This window comes from Poecilia formosa, unplaced genomic scaffold (genome assembly GCF_000485575.1).
Source record: "Poecilia formosa unplaced genomic scaffold, Poecilia_formosa-5.1.2 Scaffold0, whole genome shotgun sequence".
NCBI classification, from domain to species: Eukaryota; Metazoa; Chordata; class Actinopteri; order Cyprinodontiformes; family Poeciliidae; genus Poecilia; species Poecilia formosa.
In genome coordinates, this window is record NW_006799939.1 from 4,777,880 (window position 1) to 4,803,144 (window position 25,265).

General features: G+C 39.3%; 2 protein-coding genes across 7 annotated transcripts in view; both read right to left on the reverse strand.

Annotated features, from left to right (window-relative positions):
- Window positions 1-1,924: 1,924 nt before the first annotated feature.
- Window positions 1,925-21,323, reverse strand: LOC103143427 (myelin basic protein-like). 5 transcript variants are annotated; one of them, XM_007560085.2, is made up of 7 exons: window positions 21,060-21,315; window positions 11,096-11,200; window positions 10,898-10,924; window positions 9,591-9,620; window positions 7,658-7,729; window positions 7,428-7,446; window positions 1,925-2,981 (listed from the first exon to the last, which is right to left on the reverse strand). In XM_007560085.2, the coding sequence occupies exons 1-6, from the start codon at window positions 21,177-21,179 to the stop codon at window positions 7,444-7,446; spliced, it is 357 nt and encodes a 118-aa protein (XP_007560147.1). In that variant the 5' UTR covers window positions 21,180-21,315; the 3' UTR covers window positions 1,925-2,981; window positions 7,428-7,443. The 5 variants fall into 5 exon arrangements, with proteins under 5 accessions (XP_007560147.1, XP_016532196.1, XP_007560073.1 ...); XM_016676710.1 differs by lacking the exon at window positions 9,591-9,620 and having other exon boundaries at window positions 21,060-21,320; XM_007560011.2 differs by lacking the exon at window positions 7,428-7,446 and having other exon boundaries at window positions 21,060-21,319.
- mbpb (myelin basic protein b) overlaps window positions 21,231-25,265 on the reverse strand; it is a 70,318-nt gene continuing 66,283 nt past the window's right edge. For both annotated transcript variants that reach the window (XM_007559894.2, XM_016676548.1), the window contains exon 4: window positions 21,231-21,653. In XM_007559894.2, the coding sequence (XP_007559956.1) occupies window positions 21,355-21,653 (299 nt within the window). In that variant the 3' untranslated portion in view covers window positions 21,231-21,354. The remainder of the gene's footprint in view (window positions 21,654-25,265) is intronic.

The following is a 25,265-nucleotide window of genomic DNA, read 5'->3' on the forward strand; positions in this document are numbered from 1 at the left end:
ATCGATAACTGTACTGCAACGGTGTTTCTGTACTGCAGGACTGCAGTACAGAAACACCGTTGCAGTACAGTTATCGATCCTTACAGGGTTGCACTTCTTTACCTGCAGGGAGTGTTGGAAACCTGGTCCCTTAAGGTCAAGTCTTAGAGTCAAGTTACATTCCTCAGTCTACAGATGTGACCCAGTGTCCGTTGAACTTGCAAGGTTTTGTATTCCGATGAAAACATTCAGGATTTTGCACACCTCTTTTGGCGAATTCAACCGATCTTTGATCTGTAACACCGTCCTGACATTTCTCACTGGAAAAGACGACTAATTACACTTGTGGTGACATGACTTCCCTCTTTTATTCAAGGTCAAAGGTGCAGTTCGGAGCTCCTCTTTCTTCATCCTTTCTCATGGGTCGTGATTACTTCTACGCATCCGGAGAGAGAAATTCACTTGCTAACTATGCACCACGAAGAGCGCTGGTCTTGGAAGATGGCGTGCTATTTGCTTTGTGGGCACAGTCCACCAACCAAATCTCCATTTGGCTTTTGTGAAACAGCTGTCTGTTTCAGCTTTCTTCATAAAGCTCCAATCGACACAGTGCTCAGTTGGAATTGTCAATTATATATATTTTTCGTCTGGAGGAGAGATGGATCTTCACAGCTCCAGAGGTACCATGGATCTCCTCACTGCGTCTCTGATTAATGCTCTCCCTACCCGTCCCTGTCGGCGGACTGAAATGTGAGGGTTGGTTTGAGATGCAACACCATTTCCACTTTCACATCGTGGACTGACGAGAGCTCTTTGAGAGTTTTAAAGTTTTAAAGCTTGCTTCTCCACAGCTTCATCTCTGGCTCTGTCTGCAGCTCGTCTTAGCATCCAAGATACTATTTGGTTCTATTTTACCAGCAAGTTGACATCGTCTGAAGGGAACTGGTTCATATGTGGCTATCCAGGGAAGAAGGAGCGTGAAAGCAAATGCACTCCACACTTTTCCACACTAAATCTTTATTAATTTTTATTCATCTTAATTCTGTATCACTTCAGTACTACATAAAATCCCATCAAAACACATTTGTGGTTTTAAGCTACTTCAATGTAGTTGAATATTGAGGCTTTTATTTATGAAACCAAGATAAAAACTCCTTTTTTGGAACTTTGTGTAATACTTAAGATAATTTAGTCTGAATCGTCTCGAGAGTAGAAAACTAAACTCTCGTCGAGACGTATCCTGTGATTAATTTGAACTGGAGTGGTTAATGTTTTTGACAGTAGATCTGAAATGAAAGGGATTTCAGTTTCGGCTGCCGCTTCCACTGGGAGCCTTTGTACAAGACGACATGAAAATGCATATCCTCTTATTACTCTTTAGCCAGAATAGCGAGCGCTCCTCTTCATCTGCTACAGCTGAGGAAGCTTGGCATGAATAATTACCTCATGAGTGACTCACTCTGGTTCCACGAAAGGAAATGTGTCGTGCCTTTGACCCGACCCAAAAATGTCACTTCCTGTCGCTTGCTATTTCCGCTTTTCGTCTTTATTTCAAAGCTCCGGCATTTTCTGCCAGTGTTGGGAGAGAAAAAAAAAGAAAAGAAAAAAAAAAAAGAAAAACTCTGAAAACAAAGATGGTAGGGTTGGTTTATGTGGTTTTTTTTATTTATTTTTTATGTTCAGTTAACAGGCCAGTCATGTTTTTATTACACGTACAGTAATAAGGAGAGTTGTTTACATTCATTCCTGGGATCCATTCAGCAACAGAAAAGAAAAAAAAACACAGATGGAGCTTTTTTTTAATAATTGGTCTTTGTTTTTTAACACAAAATTTAACACATTCGTAAGGAAAACACTTTATATTGTGTTAATCACAGAGCACCTTTGTGAAAACTGTGTGTTGCTTTCTTTATTTATTCATTCACCAAAAAGGAAACACAGCTAATTGTTTTTTGTTTCTTTGTTTTTGTTCTTTTTTTTGGCATTCAGGAGGAAAAGTACATTTCGGGAACTGAATTTAGCTCTAAGTGTGCGATAGAAACAGCAGACGACACGGAAGCATTAAGCACGTCTCCGACATTAGCGTTCAAACTATCGAGTGACGCGGTTACGGACGTGGGAGGAAAAAGTCAGTGGTTCGTGAAAACTAAACAGGAAATTATACGTCTGAGTTTCTTTCATTCTGCGCAAAACTACCAGCTAGCTTAAAGTTACAAACACTACATTCACAACAGGACGCTTCACACGAGGGGGTGAGGGAAGGAAGCGCGTGAAAAGACGACTCTAGTAAAATAATAACAATAAACTACTAAACTGTTCACAACGCGATGCTTAGAGGAAATGTTCGAGGTGATGACGCGGACAGAGAGACGAGACAGAAAACGACTCTTTTTTTTTTAGGAAGAAAAAAAAAGATTATTTTTATTATTACTTCTAACCCAGAAGCGACCTGGTTCTAATCAACCAATCAACAAGCGGCATTAACGGTGAAGTCAGCGGTACTTGCACCGGCCTGGACCCTCAGCTGATCCCAGGACCGCTTCCGGGTCTTAGTCACCTTTCTGTTAGAAACCCGACAAAGACAAGACTGGGAAATAAAATAAAATAAAATAAAATAAAACTTAACCCGAACACACAGGAAGAAATAAGATCATTCAGGGTGGCACACGTTGAGCGGCTTCAGGATCTCAGATATTTCACACTGGTTCACACTTTGCACGACGCTTGGCGGTAGGGAGGAAGAGGAGGGCGAAGAAAAGATTGTGTTGCTGTCTTATCAGCCGAATGAGCGTTTGTTTTTGGGGAAAAGAGGGGTAATAGCAAACATTAGGGTGTTAAAAAATAAAGGCAGCTCAGTTTGAGGGGATGACGAGACTTCCTCCTTTTTTCATTTTTTTGGTTTGCACCCTCCATGATGTGCTCTCAAACATCGACCCCCTTGGTGTTGGAAGGGTTGTTTTGGGGGGACTTCAGCGTTTGGCTGGGGAGGCACTCCTGCTACCCTGTGAACCAAACAACACAGAGATCAGCACACATGAGCAAGAGATGATCTCTAATCTGATGTTAGTGGTCTGCTCCATTTTCTCCAGCTCTGTGGTCAGTTTCCGGAAAGGTCTGCCATGGCATGCGAAAGGAAATGCAGATGATTATTGCGAGCAAATGATTCCTGCTGATGGGGAATGTTGTTTAGAGTCATCCCCCCAACAAAAGAAGAAGAAGAAGAAGAAAAATCGCTGAGTCTATAATTGCTTCCCGAAGAACACGTTTCTCTCTGGTTCATTAGTTCACTCATCAAGCCTGAGAGCTGAGCTCAAATGTCATTGAGTTGCTCTCTCATCTTTTCGGCTGTTATCTGCTCCCCATGTAAATGAGATTATGGGATCACTGCGCAGTCGGAGCAGAAACCAGATATTTACATACGCTGCATGTTAAACCGTAGCTTTACTGTCTGACGTTAAATCGAGCAGGTTAGTTGTTCCAAGACAAGACTATGATTTTTTTTTTTCTTCTGAGTTGAGTCAAATGTTTTTTTATTTCCTCCTTCCAGCTTGTTGCATTAGTTTGCTGTAAGTTTTTATTTATTTTTTTGCTTTTCTGCACTTACACATCAGCTTTGTTGTCCTTTAGCCACTTCGTAACAAATATGGTGGCATGCTTTGTGTCGTTGCACATCTGGAAGCCTCAGTTGTGCCCAACCCAAAACTTTTCTGCATAATATTACTTCCTTGTGATGCAGTCTATTTTGGGAAGTGCACCAGTCCCTCGCTCTACTTGTTTCAGGCCCTTTTCTTTCCTCTAAACCACTTTTTAATTCTTTATTTTTCTGGGAATAATTTTAATGATCTTAATTCTCCAGAAGTTGATTTCTTCTGATTGAATGTCAGACAGTGTGTGTAAATAAAAGTGTTTCCAGCTGAAAACAGGAACAGTTAGCTAGACGTTTTGCAGTTTTCAGAAACTTTCAACCACGTAGACTACGTTTTGAAAGAGAAAAATATCAGTATATCGTGCAACTGCGAAAGATAAAAATGAGTAATATCTAAACCACGGACTGAAGTTTGTTTGATGAGAGGGCGATACATATCAGAGATTTACTTCTCAAAGCCTCGAGATAAAGTTTCTCTTTTTACGTTAGATGTAGCCAAGAGTCACGGCAACACTGCATGCTCAGTAAATAAAAAAAAAATAATTTAAAGGATTCAAGGATAACTGTTCCATTACTCAGCCAAAAAGTTTTAAAGAGTGGGCTTTAAATTCCCCCGAGGGAATAAAACGCTGGAGCTGAGGAGGATCTTGCATCGTGTTTCACAATTAAGCTGCTGCATCAGGATATCTGCTGCATATGCCCAAGATTAATGACACTGAAACCTAATACAAGCTGCTTACCATTCAAGGAAAAACAATGCAGCAACTATTACCCGAGCTGATGCAGAAACCACTGCCAGTTACATTTCAATATTTGATCGCGTACTCCATCTGTCTGTGGACTGCAAACAAAAGCCCCCGTCAAACGGGGACCGGTCCAAAATGAGCGCGTCTGCATTATTTGGGGCCACAAATCAAACCCCTTTTGTCAGGCCAGATGTCCGAGGAGAGACGATATTATCTGTCGTAATTATATTCCAGAAACAAAGAGACAGAATGAATTTATTAATTGGATTAGAGGAGTTGTTTAGACTGTGAAAAAGACTTCTGGAGCCGTTTGCCTGCGGATGAGACATTTTGGTTTAGCAACATTATATGGAATTAGAAAAAAAAAACAAGCTCTAATTCAGCTTTTGGTGCATCATTATGTAGAAAAGATTTATAGGTGTGCGCTCCTAAATGAATAGATTAGAGCGCTGTACTGAAAATACAAAGCTAAAAGATAAACAAAGTTATCACTTATTACTTTTAATAAAAAAAACTGAATTAAAACAGAGACACTGTTCTATTGAAGCTGTTTTAAAATTACTAAGAAGTTTTTCCTAATTATGAGGAAGACCCAGGAAATCTTCTTAAGACTGAAAAATGATGTCTAACTAGGCAACATTCATGCAAAGATTATTAATTCAAAGGAGAAATCTAACAGAAAGAGCGATAGCGTTTGTGTGAAGTGGATCAACGTATTTGGTTTTATATCGTTTTCAGTCAATAAAAACTTCTCAGCCTCCCTGTTGGTGTCCTTCAGAGTTTCATTTTTCTCATTTTGTGTTTCTCATTCCCTCGAGGCTTTTTTGTTTCCCACGCTCTCACAAAGACGCAAAAGCAACAGCAAGATGCAAGACAGAAACGTTACACAAATGACACAAATCTTTACTGATTTCTTAAGAACTCGATCCACTTCATGGGACGCTCGCTAACTTCTCGCATTAGACCAAAGGGTGAAGCCGCAGCTTTCATTTTAGTCATTTCATCTGGACTCCATTATCTGTCCTGAAGTGGGGTAAAAAAAAGGGATTGAAAAGCTACAGCGCTTTGGAATTAAACCTGCCGCCGAAAAGCTTCAATGAATAGTAATTGAGTGTGAAGCAACAGTCAGGGCTGGAGTGGGCTGCATCTTGATTTGTGTTTTGGGTTATGTGGCAGAAAAGGAATAAATGACTCAAACGCCTCGGAGTCCACACCAATTAGCCGAACTGGAGGGATTTAGAAGACAAAAAATAAAAAATAAAAAAGTCACCCCACTCATCCTTCATCTTCCAGATTTATTTCATATGTTTCGGCTCAGATGCTCAGAGTTTAGCCCCTGATATAAAGATGGAGCCCTTGGGAAATTTGGATTTCTCCCTCCACCCACGACTTGCTAAACCGACGGAGTCGGCGCGGCTTTAACACCGCAGCTTATAAGGAGATTCTCTGGAGTGCAGAGAAACAGGCGCTCATGAACTCGACAGGATGACGCAAATGGTAATGATATGAAAAATAGTTTGAATGTTGGAAGACATCGGAGCTGAAGCGTACGCTTTCCCGGTTTGCATTGGTACGTCATTCCAGACTTTAAATCATCCACCTGTGCAAAGTGTCTTTTGGACCTGTCTGCTTTTTTACTCTTGTGAAATGTAAAACATAAAGGCACGATTCAAGAAAGAAAAGCCTCTCTTTATTTGACAAATAAATATATTTCATCGTTTGGCACACTGTAATTATTGGCTGACTTGTCCAGGATCAACCCAAACCTTTATGTGAAGCTAACCGTTGCCAGGTAGCTTTACACTCTTGTGTTGATATAGAGGAATTAACACCAAACGGCTTTTAAGCTTTTAGATGCTTTGTGTTAACAATGGAAATCACTGAGCATCAGATCAAAGTGGTTTTCAGTGGACAAAAGCAAAGTTTGTATTTATTTTGTTTTGTGTGATTAATTAGCCATGTTGATACTTATTAACAGGTTTCTCTATATTTGCCATTGCCTTGACAACCGACTGGATTAGAGTCCATGGACCGAATTGACCAAAATTTTTACGCAGCGCCTGCATGAAATAAATTTGTCTCACAAATTTAGAATAATTAGGACCAAACTATGGCTCACAAATGAAAATCTTTTCACAAAAATGGTAGATAAATGCAAAACATGTATCTTTTAACTAAGCTTTCTGCTTTCTATCCATTGACTTGTACAGTAAAGCAGAAACCTGCTTTTAATTACATTATTAAAACGTATCTCAATACACCAAGTGCTTTCAGAAGAATAGTGACCTAAATTTCCTTTGTATTGCTGAGAATAGACCAATTATTTTAGTTTTCTTTTTCCAATGGAGCTCAAATTATGAAATTATTAGTAGTAGTATGAAAGTGGTTGCGTCTTTCTTTCAATAGCGAAGAAATGTGTGTTTGAAATGACTAGCATTTCAAACACACATTGTTTGAAATGCTAGCACACTAGCCATGCTAACTTTTATTTTCACTGAAACTACTCTTTCACACACATTGTTTGAAATTGTTTCTGGTGCTTATAAAAACACTCAGCTGAAGACTTGGGGAAACAAAAACTGGACACAAATGTCTGAAAGGTTCATTTTCAAAACTTTCCCCTTTGTGTTTTTGCAAACCAAAAGCCAAAACTTAAACGTAAGAAAAGTGAAACAATGAAATACGTCAAGCATCCTAGCAGCTATTGTAAAAAACAATGAGTACCCGTGCATATCAATACTAGATCATGCACACACATCAACAATGCATAAGCTGCCCCACCTCCTTCACAGTGAAGCAGCAGTGTGTTAGCTGCAGCCAGCCTATATCCTCCTCACCAGAACTGGAAACCCACGTCGTTCGGCGTGATTATATCAGCGACGCCATAAAGCTTAGAAGATACCCAGCGATCAATTGCGTGTCTAAAAGCCTCTCATTATTATGCTTCTGGTTGCTGTAGCGATGACATTATGATGTTTTCCAAGCGAATCAATGCTGAACAAATGCGCAGCGAGTTAAGCGCGAGGAACCCCCTCCATCACACGGTATTTACTCACTTTGCTGCTGATATCATCACTGAGGCAGAAAACGAAAATGGAAAGACAGAGGCAGGAGCGTCATTAGGGGAGAAATATATACTCTTGATGCTTTTATAACCAGGAAAAGAAAAGCAGTGAAAGGAAATCATAACTTGGATTTATTAAGCAGTAAAAAAACCCAAAAACAAACAAAAAAAAAGACAGAAGACAGGAGAAAGAAACAAAAAGATTTCTCTTCTTCTTCTTACCATTTTGAAGATCCTAGTCAGGGTGCCTTTGCCGTCCCCAGCGCTGGCCTTCTTGCTTGACTTCTGTTGGCCCTGGAAAAGAAGAGGAATTCAAGTGTGTTAAATAATAATAATATAAAGAAAAAAATAGTATTTCACACATTGTTAAAGGACTGAGATGTGGCTGACCTTTTTCTTTCTTCCTTTTTTTAAAGAGAGCAGCGGATTGATTCATAATTCAACCCAGAGTTTCAGCATTAAGGAGCGAGAAGGCAGAAACGACTGATCCTTCACTAGAATGTTCTGAAGAGTGACGGATTCGCGTGTTCTCCAGCCACTCTGGTTATTGATTAGGGTGAAATCCAACTGTGCCCCGACTTTACAGAATGATTGCATCGCATCCCCCTTTTAACATTTCTGGTGTTTGAATTATTCATGAGTCTGAAGGCTGCGAAGGAGCAACAAAAGTTATAAAAGACTCATGGAGACATAATTAGCTGAGAACTTTTGTGTCCGGTGAAAGATGATAATGGCTATCAGAACCTGTTCTCACCAAATTCAACTTTCTGTAATTCCATTATTTGTATTTATTTACTTTTTAGGTGTTCTAATTTATGCAAGGCCATCTGTGATTCCATCAAGGAATCACTTTTTATTGTCAACGAGAGCATGAGTGCATCTCGAGAAATCTGATTATCGTCAAAAACCAAATTTATTTCAGTAATTCAAATCAAAAAGTCAAACTTGTGGAATAATTGCACATGGAGTGATATAGTCAAAAGGTTTATGGCTTACATGTAATGAAAACCTCAGAATTTGGTCTCTTGGAAAATGTGAATATCACATAAGATCAATATATACTTATATATATTAATCCAGAAATGTTGTTAATAAACCAAACAACTGCTAACTTGAGTTTTCCAGCAAATAGCCAGTGACATCGGACACAGGGAGGGTAAGCCACAAAGAAGCAGATGGAGCCGTTTCCAACTACAATAATGGAAAGTTTAGTGGAAGGACAAAGAGGAGGCATGTTTTCTTTGAACATATCAGATCTTGTTTTCGCGATACAGCCATTCTTTTGAGAAATAAGGATATTTATAAGAGTTTTTGGTAACTGATTTACTAATTTTCTAATCTGCAGATGAATATAAAAAAACATTTTTTTGAACCCTGTTTAGGAGTTTGTTTTGGCAGATAACAACTAAGCGACTGTGAATAAAATAGGTGATCGATAACACAGGGTGAAACTAATTTAAATGTGAGCAATAAAGAAACATTTTCCTTTAAAGATGCCAAACATAACCTTCCAGTAGGCAAAAAATAATTATTGCTGGTGATTTCTGAGTAATTCTGTGCCAGACAAGCAAAAAATGTTCAATGAGGCAGTGCAAGCAAAATTTAACTGTACATAAAAAATTTAAATCCGTTAATAGATTTATGTATTAATATTATTATTATTATTATTAGGATGTAAAATAACCAGGTAACAAGTGCCAATAAATTTTGGACAGCCCCTTAGCAACGTCTCCATTCTTCGTTTAATCCACATCTATCAGTCCGGTGCCACATTCACAATCACAATGGTGTTAAAAGACGTGATGCTGTAGGTGGAGGCCACAGAGGAACCTTTAGAAGGACATAAGTACCATGAAGAAGCGAGTAATGCTGGTATTATCGTCAGAGTCGTAATGTGGAAACGTGAGACTGCACCAGTCACAGGGTGACAGTAATATAGTTTCACCAAAGTCTGGGATTAAGATTTTTATCTGTGATGTATGGGAAGATTAGGAAGACTTAGTGGGGAATGGAAGGCAAACGTAAGAACAGACACTGGCGTCGCGCTCGAAGGTTAATTAAGGAGATGAGGTGATTTGATGTTGAAGGAATGACTCTTTTATTTAAAGACAAAAAAAATTCTGTCTGATCTTTCGGCCATTTTCAAACCACCTACCAGGCCTATCTTGGCAGCTAGTCCCCTCCACTGGGAGTACGGAGAAAGAAGAGACAGAAGGGAGGAAGGGAAAATACAGAAACAGTGTGTTTTAGTGCAAAGGCGGGACGGGGAGGGAAGGGGTTGAGTGGTAGAGGAAGGCAGAGTTCAGGTGGGACATGGAGGAGCAGGAAAAAAAAAACAATGCAGGTGTTCACATCGAAACGTGATGCATCAGATCACATTGGGAGGGTTTGTATGGATGGCAATAATGATAAAACTTTCTTGCAAGGTCTTTTAAACTGATTTTGATCACAAATATGTGATGGATGCTCTCGAAAACTGATGTAAACCCTAAATGTTTTGTCTCTGTTTGTTCTTTCCTGATTAAAAAAAAGTCAGTTCTCAAGATCAAGACTTTAGATCGAACCATTAAAAAAACCAAAAAAAAACATGGTAAAATCTTCCCTCCACTTTTTTCACATTACAATCAAAAACCTCAAATGCATTTTTGTAAAAGGCCAACACAAAGCCTGCTTTTGTTCCTACAAATGTCAGACAAATCCAGAACAACCAACCGGAAATAAATCCAGTCGCACTGTGAAAGTTTTAGAAGTTTATTCCAAAAAATAGCAATATGAAGACATCTGGGAGGTTTCAAATGGTGGCAATTACAGTTTGAGAGCGAGAGAAAGTCAGCAAGCTATTATAGGTTTGATGTTTAATCAAACATCCTAATAAAGAAAAGGTATGGCACGACTGGAAAACCACCCAAACATGGCCATCCACCAAAATGTAACTGGGCATTTTACAACCCAGAATCAGACAAGAGGCCTGTGGATACTCTGGAGGAGCTGCAGAGACCCATGGCTCAATAGGGAGAGCCAGAAGAAAACCTGTGAGTCTGTGAAACAGACTCGCCTCCCGTGAGGGTAATAACCCTAAACTACCTTAGAATTATGTCCCATTATGGCCTCAGTCAATGTGCAGACGTAAATCTGTGGCCAGGTTTGATATTTTCTGTTCCCAAATGGTCCAGCCTGACAGCAGGCGAGTTTTACTGCTCGTCATAAGTTGGGTCTAGGAGGTCTTGAATACAAATGGACTCCGTGGTTATCTGATTTTTATTTGTGGAAGAGATGTGAAAGCCTCGTCGTTTGTCTTGAACCGGTCCGTCAAAAATACCTTGAGCTGTGTGGTCGTAATGTGGGAACATCATTACTTTTGCAAAGCACTGTGTACCTTACCTTTCAGGAAAATACCAGACATTTTCTTATTTTATTTCTATGTGAATGCTCGTAGTGTAATAAAAAGTAAAGCAGACTCACCCTAGATTTAGGAGGGGCGGGGGACACCTGAGGAATAGTTAAGAGCAGACAGTAAAGAAAAGAAGGTTTGAGTTGGTGGGAGGCAAAGAAGACAAACGAAGACAAACAGCAGAGGCAAAGCGTGGTCGGGTCACTGTGCTGGGGCTCTCTGAACCTGGGAGTCTCTGAGGGTTGCTAGAGGTTGAGCTCAGTACTCACGATCGTGCGGAAGAAGTGGACCACGGCGTTCTCAGCTCCGCGTTTGCGTGGCGAGGTGGCAGACGCTTTCTGAGGGGCAGGAGAGAGAGCACCTCGGAAAGAACCCTGCGGAGACAAGCAGAGGAGCGGCCTTGAACTCGCCTGGGGTGACATGTTGGCTGAGTAAAGGCACAGGCGCCGATTCTGGAGCGCCTGGGTGTGCCAGGCAACCCTCACTCATTTGTTTGCCAATGACCACGGCAACGACTCAAAGCACACGACAGCAGAAACATAATTTGGCACACATGGATACAGATGCAATAGGCAGATCTCTCACCTGAAAACTTGAGAATACATGAAATACAACATGAGAATGTTGCTTGTGTTGCATTTCTAGCTTGTCCTGTAGCTGAATACAAATTGCACGACAGACGTGTGTAAAGGGTTACGTACCCTGAATTGGTTTGAAAGAAAATTGTAAAGATTAATAAACTGCTCGATATTAAGTGAGGAAGGTACAGAACGGTGGACTTAACTATCATCCGTTCCCTTTCTGCTTGCACTGGGTCAACAGGTGGTCCAACAGGTGCAAAGGTCACTTAAAAATGAAGAACTTCCACAATGAAGTATTCAGGTTTTTGTGTTTTCTTCTGCTAAATGTGGAACTATTTGGTTTTTACTTCTTAAGACGGCTTTGAGACTTCATGTCAGTCTACTTAGAATGGTTCTGAATGTCTTCTCTGTTTAAACTCAATTGAATTTACATCAATAAAAATGGGATCAAGCAATGCAATCATACAGATGGACTGAGTATATTTACAATTTGATGCTTATTATAACGCAAGGCAGTCAGATTCAGGTTGTAATGCTCAAGATCTTCATTTGTCTACTTTCACTAAGTTTGCAAACTGATATCAATTTTAAAGGATTGTAAGAAGCTCTGAATCTGGACATCAAAACTCAAACAAAAAAATGTTTTGAAGCTTTACTTTTCTCTTTGAAATTACACTTTTACATCCTTGCTTCCTCAATGCTCTAAAAATATAAACATTTATGACACAATATATTTTTCCTCCTCAAGAATGTAAATATAAACTTCAGCCTTCACCTTGCGCAACATTTCTGTGTGTGTGTAAGGAAATGTCAAGAATCTGCTGCAATACTCATTCTGACAATTCTATATTTATTTTATGGAACTGCCAGAGCTGAAAAATAAATTTAGGCGTGTGGGAATGACAATCTTTCTCCTTACAGCAAAATATGAAAATATGTTTCTCTGACAGATTATGAATTCCTAAAAAGGCATAAAGGATCTTGGTCTGACTCAGTCTTCTCTCTGTCTTTCTTCTGGACGGGACACAAACGTCCCCGTGAGGCGTTGGCGTTTTACTGTTACGACCTTTCCTGTTTAAACAACATCATTTTATTTGGGTTTTGGTGAGATGTAAATCTTGTTATAGCGAGAAAATTTCTCATGATCAAAAAATACTGCTGCTGAATTTATGTCCAAGCTCTCCATACAGTCTAAGTGTTAGGGGAACAAAAAGTGGAAAACAAAAGATACTGAAGGAAAGCGAATGAGGGAGCGAATTTAACATCAGGAAGTGAAAGTAAATGAAAGTTGAAATCAAATTGCAATAGTTGGCTATTAAGAAAATTGAATTTCATTGGGTAAACGCCCAACGGATGCAGATCGCTCTATCTGGTCTAAAAAGAAAGGTGGAAAATATTATGAAAAACAACAAACTCCCCACTAAGTACATGATCTGACCAATTTTTATGTAAAAAGGATCAACATAGTCAAAGGTTTGAATCAAGTGAGTAAGTGGGGGTTGACCTCTAACCTGTTCTTTAGCATTGTGTATTGAACAGGCATATGAATACCCATAATTACGCATTTCTAATCATTCTTGAGTCGCTAAATAATAAATTTCATTAAATTGAGATAAGGAGTAGGATTAAATAAGTGTTCACTTCTTCCTACTTGTTTTCAAACAGAAAAGTAGAGGTAAGCCAATTATTTTTGTATGCACATTTTCACTTGTACTAATGATCACTTGTTTTCTTGTTTTTCAAAAAACTGTTTGAAATAAGTAGAAATGAAATAAACCTACAGGTTACTAGATGAGACAAACAGAAAGCTGCTCTTTGACTGTAGAAATTTACTCTGACGTGTACTGTTAAGAAAATAAATTTAGAATATGCTAGTTTTAAAACCTAACATGTCTTGATTGAAATAGCCTAATTATAGTTTTAAAATTAGTAACTTATTCTGGCCTATTGACCTTTATGTTACCTGTAGTTACAGCAGATAGTTTGCTAAGATCTTTTGATCTGCCCTTTGTCTGTGTGGGAAAACAATCAGGAGAAGTTCCAGCTTCACCTTATTTGAAGAAATTAAAGACAAGAATACGCCTTTACTATAAAACTTTGTACACAGGAGTAACAAATCAGATTTTTCTTTTTGCAATTTCTCCAAAGATGTCTTTGCTTTTCTTTCTTTCCTTCTCTTTCTTTCTTTCTTTCTTTCTTTCTTTCTTTCTTTCTTTCTTTCTTTCTTTCTTTCTTTCCATCCGTCTCAAGTAAATGAATGTCTGTTTTAGTCTGTATGAATTGTCTGTGTTGTTGATGTCCTGTTATACTTTAAAATGTTAGAATAAACTCTGAAAATGTATGACGTGGAGCATTGACTGTCATCTCTGTGTGGCTTTTATTTCCACGCGTGGAATCATTGAATCCGGGAGCATAAGAGAATATAACAAGCCAGAAGTTAATGATTTTATTCTCTTAACAGTACTTTCCGTTGTCTTGGTCACGACAGAGGGACGTAAAACAAACGACAAAATTACTTTTAATACCTTGATAATGCTGAAAGCTGGTGGCCACGGTGGCTCTGAATAGAATTTATTTCCATTCATTCATTGAAATCAGTAAGATTAATGACAGAGGAGTTCCACCCAGCTTACTGTCCAATACTTGGCCAGAACAGAAATGAATCAAATTAGTACCAGTGAACATGTTGAGAAGCCGCTCTCTTCCTGCTGATGGGTTGAACTTAACAAAGAGACCAATTATCATCAAGCTTCACACAAGTCGAAAGAAGAATTAAGCTTTCTGGTTGTCTGACTTTTATGTTTGGGTAAAAAAAAAATGATGCATGGATGAGGGGGAAAAAAACTTTTTAACTCATGCAAACTTTACAGAAACATCAGATGTAACACACCGAAACCTTTCACCTCTTGTTACCTCGTGTATTTCTGTTTCCGACCGTCCTAATGGAGCAGGAAGGAACACGCGTGTGGATTTTCCCATAAATTCGTCCCAATGAGGTTTCAGCGGACGGACCTTTCTTTTCATGGACAAAAGCGAGTCTGTTCTATCTCCGGGTATTTTTGGACACCAGGGGAGGGTGAGGCCGGATTTAGTTTTTTGTGCGAGCTGAAGGTGAGTGCACAGCAAAATCAATGGAGTGTCCTCTGAAGTCCCGGATACCGGGAGCTTATTTGTAGCGAGTGTGTGTGTATGTGTGTGTTGAGGGTGGGTTATGATTCCCATCCATTACCTCACTGCTGGCTGACATCAAAGATGTTTAAGGTAGTAGAAAAAAAGTGAGGAACTTTAACCGCCATCACTGCTATACACATTATGACACGCGCACTCTGAAACCCGGTCTGCCTTTTATGGCTGTTTTGAATTTGGATCTAAGAGGATAGGAAATATAAAAGAGAAAGATGGAGAGGGGGGGAAAAACACCGTCATTCCTTGTTATTAGAACCATTTCAAATATTTCTTTGCCTTTGACGTTAGCGAGCGAATTCCGGCTCTGTTCCGCAGAGACCCCTTGATGATGCCATTTTTCCGTAAGTGCTCTTCTGCGTGTGTCTGCGTGAGTCTTCGCCTGGCTAGGTCCACACAAGCAGAAAATGATGTGGAATGGGAGACGTGAGGAGGAAGATCTCTGAGGAAACAGTGCCCGTCGTTCTTGGTTTTTAAGAAAGCGGAGAGAAGAAAGAAACAAGACATCAAATAGTCCCGGAGGAACCCCGCCCGAAAGCCGCCTCGTTTGAAAATCAGTCGTGTACCTTTGAAGTGAATAGCCGCGTGCTGCCTGCGAAGCAAAAACAACAGTTTGTTTTGGTCTCGAGCGTGTTCAGAAATTTAGATGGAAGCAAACAGAGAGTGACAGCAAGATGCGCCGTGGTATTTACAATGTTACAATATTTGGTGATGGTTTAATAAGTCACATAAAAGCGGAACTTCAAATCAAACAGGAAATGGCCGTCCGCCCAAACTGAAAGGCCGGACAAGTTGATAGGTATTTTTCGGATGATCTAAGGTTCTATTGTGCCTCAGCAGAATTTACTTGAGGACCCAGTCTGTCATTATAAGACTTTTATGTTTTCTTTACAAAAAGATCTAACAAAAATGTTGTTTCCTGGGTTACCTACTTAGAATCTGCTAAGTGTTTCCATACATTGTTAATTTAGCATTGTACATGTAGCAAAAATTTGCAGATTGACATTAAAATGACTAGTAATGTAACTGTGTGAGCTTCCTCTGTATATATTTTTTCCAAATCGTTTTTATAAATATCAGGCAGTACCAATAGTGCATATGCTCTTTTTAAATTTTTGCTTGGGAATACGTTTTCCTGCTTTTTTTCCCTTCAGATACTAAGCGAAGGGAAATGAGTTTCGACCCTCATTTAGTTCTAACCTTCCTGTGTTTATACACCCACAACTTTATTTTTATCAAACTTATCTATGCAGAATTTTGTGGATATTGGTACGTTTCTTAAAGGGATATGTTTGTTTTTGTTTTTTTTATTGTGATTTGCATTGCATACTGTTAGCATTTAGCAACTTTTGTTGTTATGGTCTTTTTAGTAATCTAAAATGCTAAAATTCTCTTTTGGCCTCCTTTTACATCATTCATTTTCTTTGTAGCAACTATTTAATTTAATTTTTTTTCAGAAAAAGTTTGACCACACCCATCCCAATTAGTTGACAGATCCAATTGTTTCACTCACATCTTGTTAGCCACGTCTGCACAGTGAGTTTGGAAGGACATGAATCAGAATCCAGAATGGGGCATCCCGGCTATTTAATGATCTCCAAGCATCCGCAGTGAAGCTACAGGTCACTACCTGACTACGAGTCTGCTTTTTTATGGATGATTTTTTTAAATATTTAATCCAAAGAATAGATGATGACATTTTGCTTCATACCAGTTCTCTCTGCTAGCTTCACTTCCTGAATACCTGCCAGGTTGGGATGTAATATTTAGCTAATGTTCCAAAACTTTGTGTGTAACCCTGAAATGCCAAATAGAAGACTTCATTGTTTTCAGACTTCAATTATTCACTCCCATCCTAACTTTCCCTTGTGGCTGTTTACTCTGGAGGAATAATACAACCGGGACGACTTGTCTACTCCGACTCCTAATTGTGGGGCATAACATTTATCACAAGCTGCCTTCTGAAAAAGGAAAGAAGAATAAATTCTACTTGAGCTAGACTTTTTGTGCAACCCACCGCACACACACACACGCACGCATGTACGCACGCACGCACACACACACACACACAGAGAAATGTGCTGCAAAAATAACAATAAAGAAGTCATCCACAAATTTTGCAGATACATCTGTGTTTTAAAGGTTCAGTAATAAAGTTAAAATAGAACTGGACCTATAAACTTTTACATGCAAAGTAAACATAATTTTAAACCCTGATGACAGAACTTTTAATAGTTGCATTAATAACATCAATGCAGTTCAAAGTTATTGTACCAAAAAGAATGTGAGAATTTTGCTGCGTACCATCAGTCAGCTTAATCATTTTAATAAAATCTGCAGAAAAGGCAAAAGAAAATGAAAAATAAAACTTAAAAAAAAAATGTTTTTCAGACATTGGGGAGAAAATGTTTTCATGCTGTTCACTGAATTTGCTTTAGTTTAGTTTGCTTGTCTGATTAGTTAGACAAGTAAAAAGTCTCTCATTGTTTCAAAAAAATAAAGTTTCGAAACCGCAAAATATTTGCATTATAGCATTTCCGTGGCTTAAATGTGTTAATATAACAATACGATAAAGATAAGGCAGTCGTATTTTACCTCATAGACATCATACTGGGAGAATCTCATGCCAGCCCACGCACATCATCCGTTCAATAATGGAGGACTCTCTTTTTGATTCATGCTACGTTAAATCACAGTCCCTCTCTCTCTCTCTCAAAAAAAAAAAGATTTACATTTTATTATATGGCATATAACTGAAACTCAGACAAAAAAAACACACTGCAGCCATAACAACTGCAGTTATGTTGTTATGGCATAACTGCAGTGTTGTTGGAAACAAAAGTTTCCAACAACACTTTTGTTGGAAACTTGGACACTTCTGCTCTTTTCAAGTGTGACTGATAAAGCCGAGCAGGGATGGCAATTATTCAGCAGTATGAGTCTTTTTTTTTTTTTTTTTTGGCAGTTTGCATTTAATTTGCATTAAAATAGATTTGAAATTCTTGCCTTTTTTTGTCATTATGCAACAATAATTTCTTCTGCCACGATTGAGAGAATATGGATGTTTCTTGGTTCATTCCATATGTACGAAATACTGAAGTGACCAAATGACTTTTCATATGGGCAGACTTGCAGACTGCACCCATCTAAAAACCGATTGAACGTTGATTTGAAGTCTGTAAAAACTAATTTCTGATCCCTGACGTTTTGGGGGAAATCGTATCCCAGAATTTTTTTTGCTCTCTTTTGGCACACGAGCTCCGACTGCTTTCTCTCGTTTCCTGGCAATTTCATCTTTAGGCTCACACAAACAAGCCGAGGCAATCGCCCATTACCGAGCTCTATCAGAGTGAAGATAAACAGTATCTCGGCTTTCCATTACGCCCACTTTGATAACTCCTTTTATTTTGTGTGTGTGTGCTGTGAGGGACAGAATATATTTACACTCATAAAATCTCAACTACAGGGATAGCAAAAGGCAAAAAATTGTCTCCAAACCAAAAGAAAAACAACAGCAGCAAATGGAAATTAGAGATGTTTTTTTTTTTTCTGACAAGTTGTTAGCGGGGCTGTTAATGATTTTTATCGTTCCTTTGCGATAAGAGAAAACAAAACACATCCAGGCGAATGACAAAGAAAGAAAAAATAAAGAGAGGCGCCAGGGGTTGTTAAAGAATTTTAATTAAGCAATTTTACCCAAACAGAAAAAAAAACAACAAAAAAACCCAAAACAAAACAAGATTATATCAGGAACAGATCATCGATCGCCACAGATACACACAGTTACATGACCCCAGAGCAGAGTTAGAAAGCGTTACAAAACAAAACAAAACCAAAAAAAAGCAGCTCACAGATTGGGTCGGAGACATTTTAACCTGAGGTGAACAAAGTGATGATGAGGGGTCGGTGGGGGGTCGTCCCCTCCCTCACCCAAGACACTGGGGTTAGATTACAGCATCACAGAACTGCGGGAGAGCCAAAAACAGCCTGACGGATGCAGGAATCAATCCTGGATTTCACTCTGTACCGTTCAACAAATTATGAATTGGGTTATTCAAAAGAAAAAAAAAATCCAGTTATTTCTCAGTCTTTCCTTTCTGCTTCAGTAACTTTAAAGTCCCGAACCCGTCGGCGTTTAGCGTCAGATGTCCCTGGAGATGCTTTACGTCCTGAAACTGGCTGTCTTCACTCATCTCGAGTGAAATATCTCTTAATAAAATAACTAAAAGTGGTGAAAATCACACACAAAAAAAATAGGAGAAGAAACCCCATGTATCCACGTGCAGAGGAATTAAATATCACTAAAAATCAACATGCAGATTTGCCATTTTGGTGACAAACACTGGTGCAACTTTCCTCACTAATACTGCAGCCTATAATGTCAAAGTGTGTGGTTATGGATGTGTTTGTGGTTCCACAAGAGAAAGTACCTGTCTTCTTGATTCAAACTTGTTGGAGAAGTAAATGTTTGCAGCAGGAAGACAGCGTGGCTATTTATTCCGTTTGCTAGAGGCAGCAGAAGTGGGCGAACCTGTCAGTGACTGAAGATTTAAGAACTTGAAGGCAAAACCTTGGTGAACGCAGCGCCGCCGATATGGATCAGTTTATTTGAAAAACTTTTATCGTTACAAACAGCAGCACGGCAAAAAGTAAGAACGTTTCCACAGCGGTACTGATGAGCTTTTTTCCCCTGAACGTCTCGAACCACAGCTGTCTCTTAAAATCTAAAAAAGAGCTATTTCCTGATTCATACACAGCGAGGCGGTTCACTGCTAGCATAAGGCGTAGGAGGAATGCATATTTTCAAGCTGGTTTATCTGCAGCGCTCTGATTTGCCAGGTGAGGAAGCAGTTAGGCATGGGCCGGTCAAGCTGCCACTCCGCCGGTTGGAATAAAACAATAAAAAAAAACAAAAAAAAAACGAATGAAGGCAACTTTTTGGTCACGATTACAGAAATGAAGAGAAATTCAGTTGTTTTGGGAGCAAAAAATCAAGGTCTGTGGGCGGAAAACGAAGGAGCCCCACCCATTTCTCCTGTAGGAGTAATGGGTTTAACTGTTTGGAGATTCACTTGTTTCATGACTTTAAAAAAAATCTTAAAATGAAAAGCTACGAGGGACTGATCTAAAGCAGGTGACAGCAAATATTCACTTCTTATACTCTTATTTCACTCTTTAAAAAAACAAAATGTATATTATTTTTCGGCGTAACCGTGAAAACTTCTACAAGTGACATTTTAGAGGGTTTCGGCGCTCTATTTTTGTTTAAATCCATTAATTAAACTCAAAATGTAAACATTTTCATTATTCTTACTGTAATAATGACAAAAATATATTTTAAAGTAGATATTTTTATTTTGACTTAATGCTGTCCTGCAGTGAGAACCTCAAACCCGGCCCATGCCTAGAAGACGGTGTGTGATCAGAGAGAATATTTCTGCTAGCAGGATGTAACCTCCAGAGGGCACTGCTGAGTGCCCGGCCCACAGAGGGGGGCGGAGCCAGCAGGGCTGAGCAGACCTTTCGTAATGCCAAGCAGTCCATCATGTCTGGAAGCAGAACTGGCAGGGCGCTCCGTGTCAGGAGCCCACAAAGCATTTTTCTGTTTTAGCTCAACTTTTTTTTTTTTTGATAAACTGTCTAAAAAAAAAAAAGATTTGCATTTTCATTTTACTAGTCATTTAAGAAATAATCACAGACTCAAACACCCCGCGATTAGCTTGTTTGGAAAAAATAAGTTAATCTTTTTTCCCCTCTTACTTTAAAGAATAATCTTTCAATATAATTTCACACACAAAAAAAGAAAAACACAGAGGGGTTATAAAAACTAACCGGCATAAATCACAATATAAATATATTTTTTGTTGATCGTTTTTCAAGCATAATGTAAGCACTAACTGAGAAAAAGACATAAACAGCAGCAGCAGCAGAGGACCTCCCCAAAGCAAAGTGATGAAATAATCCGACGGTAATCCGCTCGCGTCGCGTCTCAGCGACAAACATCCACTCCCAAGATTTAGGATTAACAAGCGCGGTACCTGAAGCAAAACCCAGCTGTGTGACAAATACTCTAATTTCACCTTAAAACCTCACAATTTCACAACAAGAAAATTGCTACAAGTGTCAGTACCATTTATGTAAAAGAAAAACTTTAAATGACACAAATCATATGGACTACATGGAATGTTAAAAGAAGGCAAAGCCCCTCTGGTAAAGTCACTGCCCAGTGTCTGGTCAGCACACAACCGCAGGATAACGCCACGCTTTGCTTCACCGACAGTAAAACCAACACAACAAAAGCATGTCGCGAGAAATTCTTACAGAAAGTGTCACACAATCCAAAGTAAAATAATTAAAAAGAGAATAAAAGAAAAACGTGGTTCTGGAAGTAAAATCAGCAAAAATAACCAACATACACAGGAGGGGGTCCCCCCCCCGGGAGGTTGGGACCCCTGCCTCCTTTCCTCACCTTGCCCTTCCTTTTCTTGTCCCCTCCAAAGAACTTTCCTATCTGATCCAGGAGCCCGGGGTTCTTCTTTCTCCGGCCCAGCCCGAAGGCGGCCTGCGCGGAGCTGCTTGCAGATGCCATGGTTGTAGAAGCGCTTGACGGTTTATTCGTATTAGTCGAATCTATTTTTTGTTTTCGTCACTCTCTATAATAAGAGAGCAAAGCTCAAAAGAGTGTGGGGGAAGAAAAAAAAGAACCGAGAAAAAAGAAAGTAAAAGGAATGAGCAACCAAAATAAAAAAAATAAAAAAGTCAGCCTATTCTAAGTCCTGCTCGGGGCTCTCCGACCCGCACTCCGATGCCGCTCCGCTGTGCTCCTGGATGGTCTGCAGCTCGTCCGACTCCGAGGGTCGCTCTTTGAAGGTGTTGTCCTCGCGGCCCGGGGCATCTCGGGAGAAGAGGCGGACCAGGTGGGGGCGTGGCGTGGCGGCGTCAGGGTCAGCTGTGCTGGCCGGGCTCCAGGGCTGGCGGGGGCCCTCAGCGCCCGTGGAGTCAGTCACCGCCGGCTTCTCCGAGATGCAGCCATTGTTCTGCTTCGCATCTGCCTCGACCAGGCCTGCGCAGAAACAACAAGGGTCATCTATGGGCTCAGGCCCGCATGGCACACAACAAAACCCGGAGCGGCACAAAGGGACCCTTATTTTATTTGATTTTTTTAACATTGCGGGGCCCTTCCTGCTGCAGTGGAGACCAGAAGAGCTGATATTTGATTTTTTTTTTTTTTTAATCAGGAAAGACGCTCATCTTCTCAGCTGGTCAGAAGATGAGCAGCTGGTTGTCAATATGTTGCCTAGGCAACATATTGACAACCAGGGTTACATCTACTTAAGTAATTTTTTTGGAAGAAATTATACATTTAGGAGTACCTTTTACTTTTATTAGAGTAATATTAATATGAAGTATTGCTACTTTTACTTGTGTAAAATTTCTGGATTCTCTGCCCACAAATTTGTTTTAACCATAAATTCACTCGACATATGCCTGCAGTGTTGTTCAAGTTTCAAAACTGTTATGTTGAAAGAAATTCATTTAGAATGAAAAAAAAATTGTATTGTCTGATTTTGTTATTTTGTATTTATGTGATTTATATGAATTATTTTCAATTTGGTCCTTAAAAAGCAGAATTTCCAAATATTTTGTTCTGTCTGATGACGTAACTTTAAAATATTAAACGGTTGATGTTTTGATCATTTACTCAGGACTTGAACAACCTTTTTACCAAATACATTTTCTTCTACTTGAGTAATTTCTTGGACGGCTACTTTGTACTTGTAAAAGTATATTGAAGTAGTGATGCACTTACATGAGAAAATCTTTTGGGGTTTCTACCCACCACTAACACATCCGCTCAAATTAAAACCACAAACTTGAATATAGGTTTGTAATAGAAACACAAAAGATTATAGAGCAGAAGTAAAAAGATATGTAGTTTTGACAGTTTTTTTCTCTAAAAAAAAAGCTCAAAAGTGTGGCATCCATTTGCTTTCACCCCTCTGTACTCTGATATCCCTAAAAACAGATGGACCTAAACTAAACTGAGGTCATTTAGTTGTCACTAGAGCTGTCCTCCAAAGATGGTCATGATGAAATATCAATTAACATAACTCATTAAAACAGTATTTGCCATGCTCATCTTTCTGATTGGCTGATTGTCAAATCTATCAAGCTGCTTTCCTCCAAAGCTAGCATAGCAAGTGCTAAACAAACACGTTTCTGTCAAGACAAGACCGAAGGATTCATCCAGCAGCCCTGCAAAAAAATAAAAAATAACCCTAAGAACTCATGGCAAACTAAAATCAGAAGGAATGAAGCAGCATTTTTGCTACCCGAATGTTATAAATATTGAATAGTGGATGAAAGTGAGAAAGGAAAACACTGTTTGGGAGGAAAAGTTTGTTAGTGTTTCAGGTCAAAGTGTATTCATAAGTTATTCATTCAGCCCACTCAAAGTCGATACCTAAGGGGACTCTGGATCCAATATGACTGAACCCGAGCTACTTTGCAAAGAAGAATGTCGAAACTTTCACCCTGTAGAGTCACGACCTGATAGAGACACATGGCTAAAGACTGGGACCTGAAATTGCAGCAAAATGTGGTTCTGCAAATTCTGACTCATTGGGCTGAATACAAATGAATGCCACACAGTTCCGGATATTTATTTGTAAATTTTATTAAATAGTAAATTATTTCCCTCCAACTTAACCCCCCCCCAGCATATCTAGTGGTTTCCGTAGCACTTTAAAAAAGGAAGCAGTCATTCCTGAAATGTCCACTTTTGACAGCCATCGGTCAATCTAGGGCAGCTCCCACAGCAGAGGACATCCAGTGCATGCCCATCCCTCCCCTCCAGCTCTGAGACAATGCACACACTGTACTGACAAGATATGGTGTAGCGCTACACGGGAAAATCTGCATGCTAATAGCGGCTGGGACACTGGTCTTTTGTCAGGGCTGCATAGTTATTGCAGAGAAACAAAGGCCCCAGTGTCACTAAAATAACTCCTATAAGTATGGATTTTCAGCCCGATGCACGGTGACACTTATCTGATTTGGGAGCAGAGAGCTCAGAAGCTGCTGCCCGCGAGCAGAGGAAGGATTTAGTTCTACAGTGCATGGGATGTTACAATAGGATATTAGCTCATTTACATGGAATAACGTCTAAAATCGCATGTCAAGTGAAATGTAATCCCCGAGTCACATCTGAAGGCTGATCCAGATTATTAAGAAGGAGACTGGAATTTGGTGTTAGAGGAGATAAACCCTGAGGAGACGCCATTTTTCACCTCCATGCCTCATTTACAATGACAGTTTATAGAAGAAGTTCAAGGTGCTCTTTTAATATGTCTGCTAGGAAAAAAAATAGGGAAGGATAAGCCAGTGGGGCTTTTTATCTGAATAATGTTGCTTTTTAGCAGGTCACAAGGTCACAATGTTTCTTGTTAAAGTCAAGCGTGTCTCACAAAGTGGTATCTACTTGATGGTAGCATGCAACCTCTTATTTTGAAGTAAGAAAGGAGGTAGTTTTTGTGTTGGCTGGATGGAAACAGTTGCAACAGTGTTGAAGATCCTTCTACCACTTATTAAACTCAGAGGTCATTTTGGATGCTCGGTAAAAAGAGAGAAACGCTAAAAACAATGGCTAACCGTTAGCTGCTAACAATACTAAAGTTGGCTAGCTTGCTCATCTGTGCTCACCCAGGGGCTTTTACACTATTTTTTAATGAGACTGGACTGCATTTAATAATCTCTAGATGAAAAAGTAAAACCTTTAGAAAGGGTGAATTTTTGCATTATGCTGCCGCCCTTAAAATAAAAATATGGCTAGTCAAATTTAAACTGGAATATTTTTTTTTGTTTGTGAAACTTATTTGCTTGCTTTCCCACAAGAGTTTCTAAAATCTCAGTTTGTTTCTGTACCTAAACTCCTGTATCGTTTCATCTGATGAGCCGAATGCAAACACCAAATATACCTTTCTTTATGTGCATTAATTAGAAGAGTATAAACAATCTTAGCTCCACCACAGAGGCAAACATTAAAAGTTTTCCTTATCTCTGCTTTTGGGGGTACAGCTAATCAGCACCAAACAAAATGAATGGTGCTCCTGTTTGGCAAATACCAGTCAGCTGAATTTTCTTCAGATCATTATAGATATGCGCAACAAAAAAAAAAGTTTGTGAATAATTTGGATAAAAATGTGCGAATCCTCGTGTGAAAACGTCACGTCGTCTTTTCATCAACATTCTCCTCATCGCTTTGGTCAAACTGCATTTTGTCTGACCAGAAAATTAGATTTCTAAGCACCTGGCTTGTCCATGTGAGGAGTCGAGCTTAATGATACTACTTTACACCTCCAAAGAAAATTATAATCGATACTGTCGAGGAACTCGGGATAATTCTTCCCTTAAATGTTCTCCTCTAAAGAGTTGATGCTCCCAATGCCTGAGTCACTAGTGACTAATCACTCAAAAAAACACACACACACGCACGCACACAAAGAAAAAAAAAAAACAACAAATAAACAAAAAAAAGCTCAACAAGGTGGTGATGTGTTTTCCAATATCTCTCTCAGGAGTTTGTTAGCAGCCAACATTACCTGCCAATCACTTTAGGGAAATCTGGGCTGGTGATTTCAAAGAGGCTCATTAAACAGAACTGATTGTTAGCAGT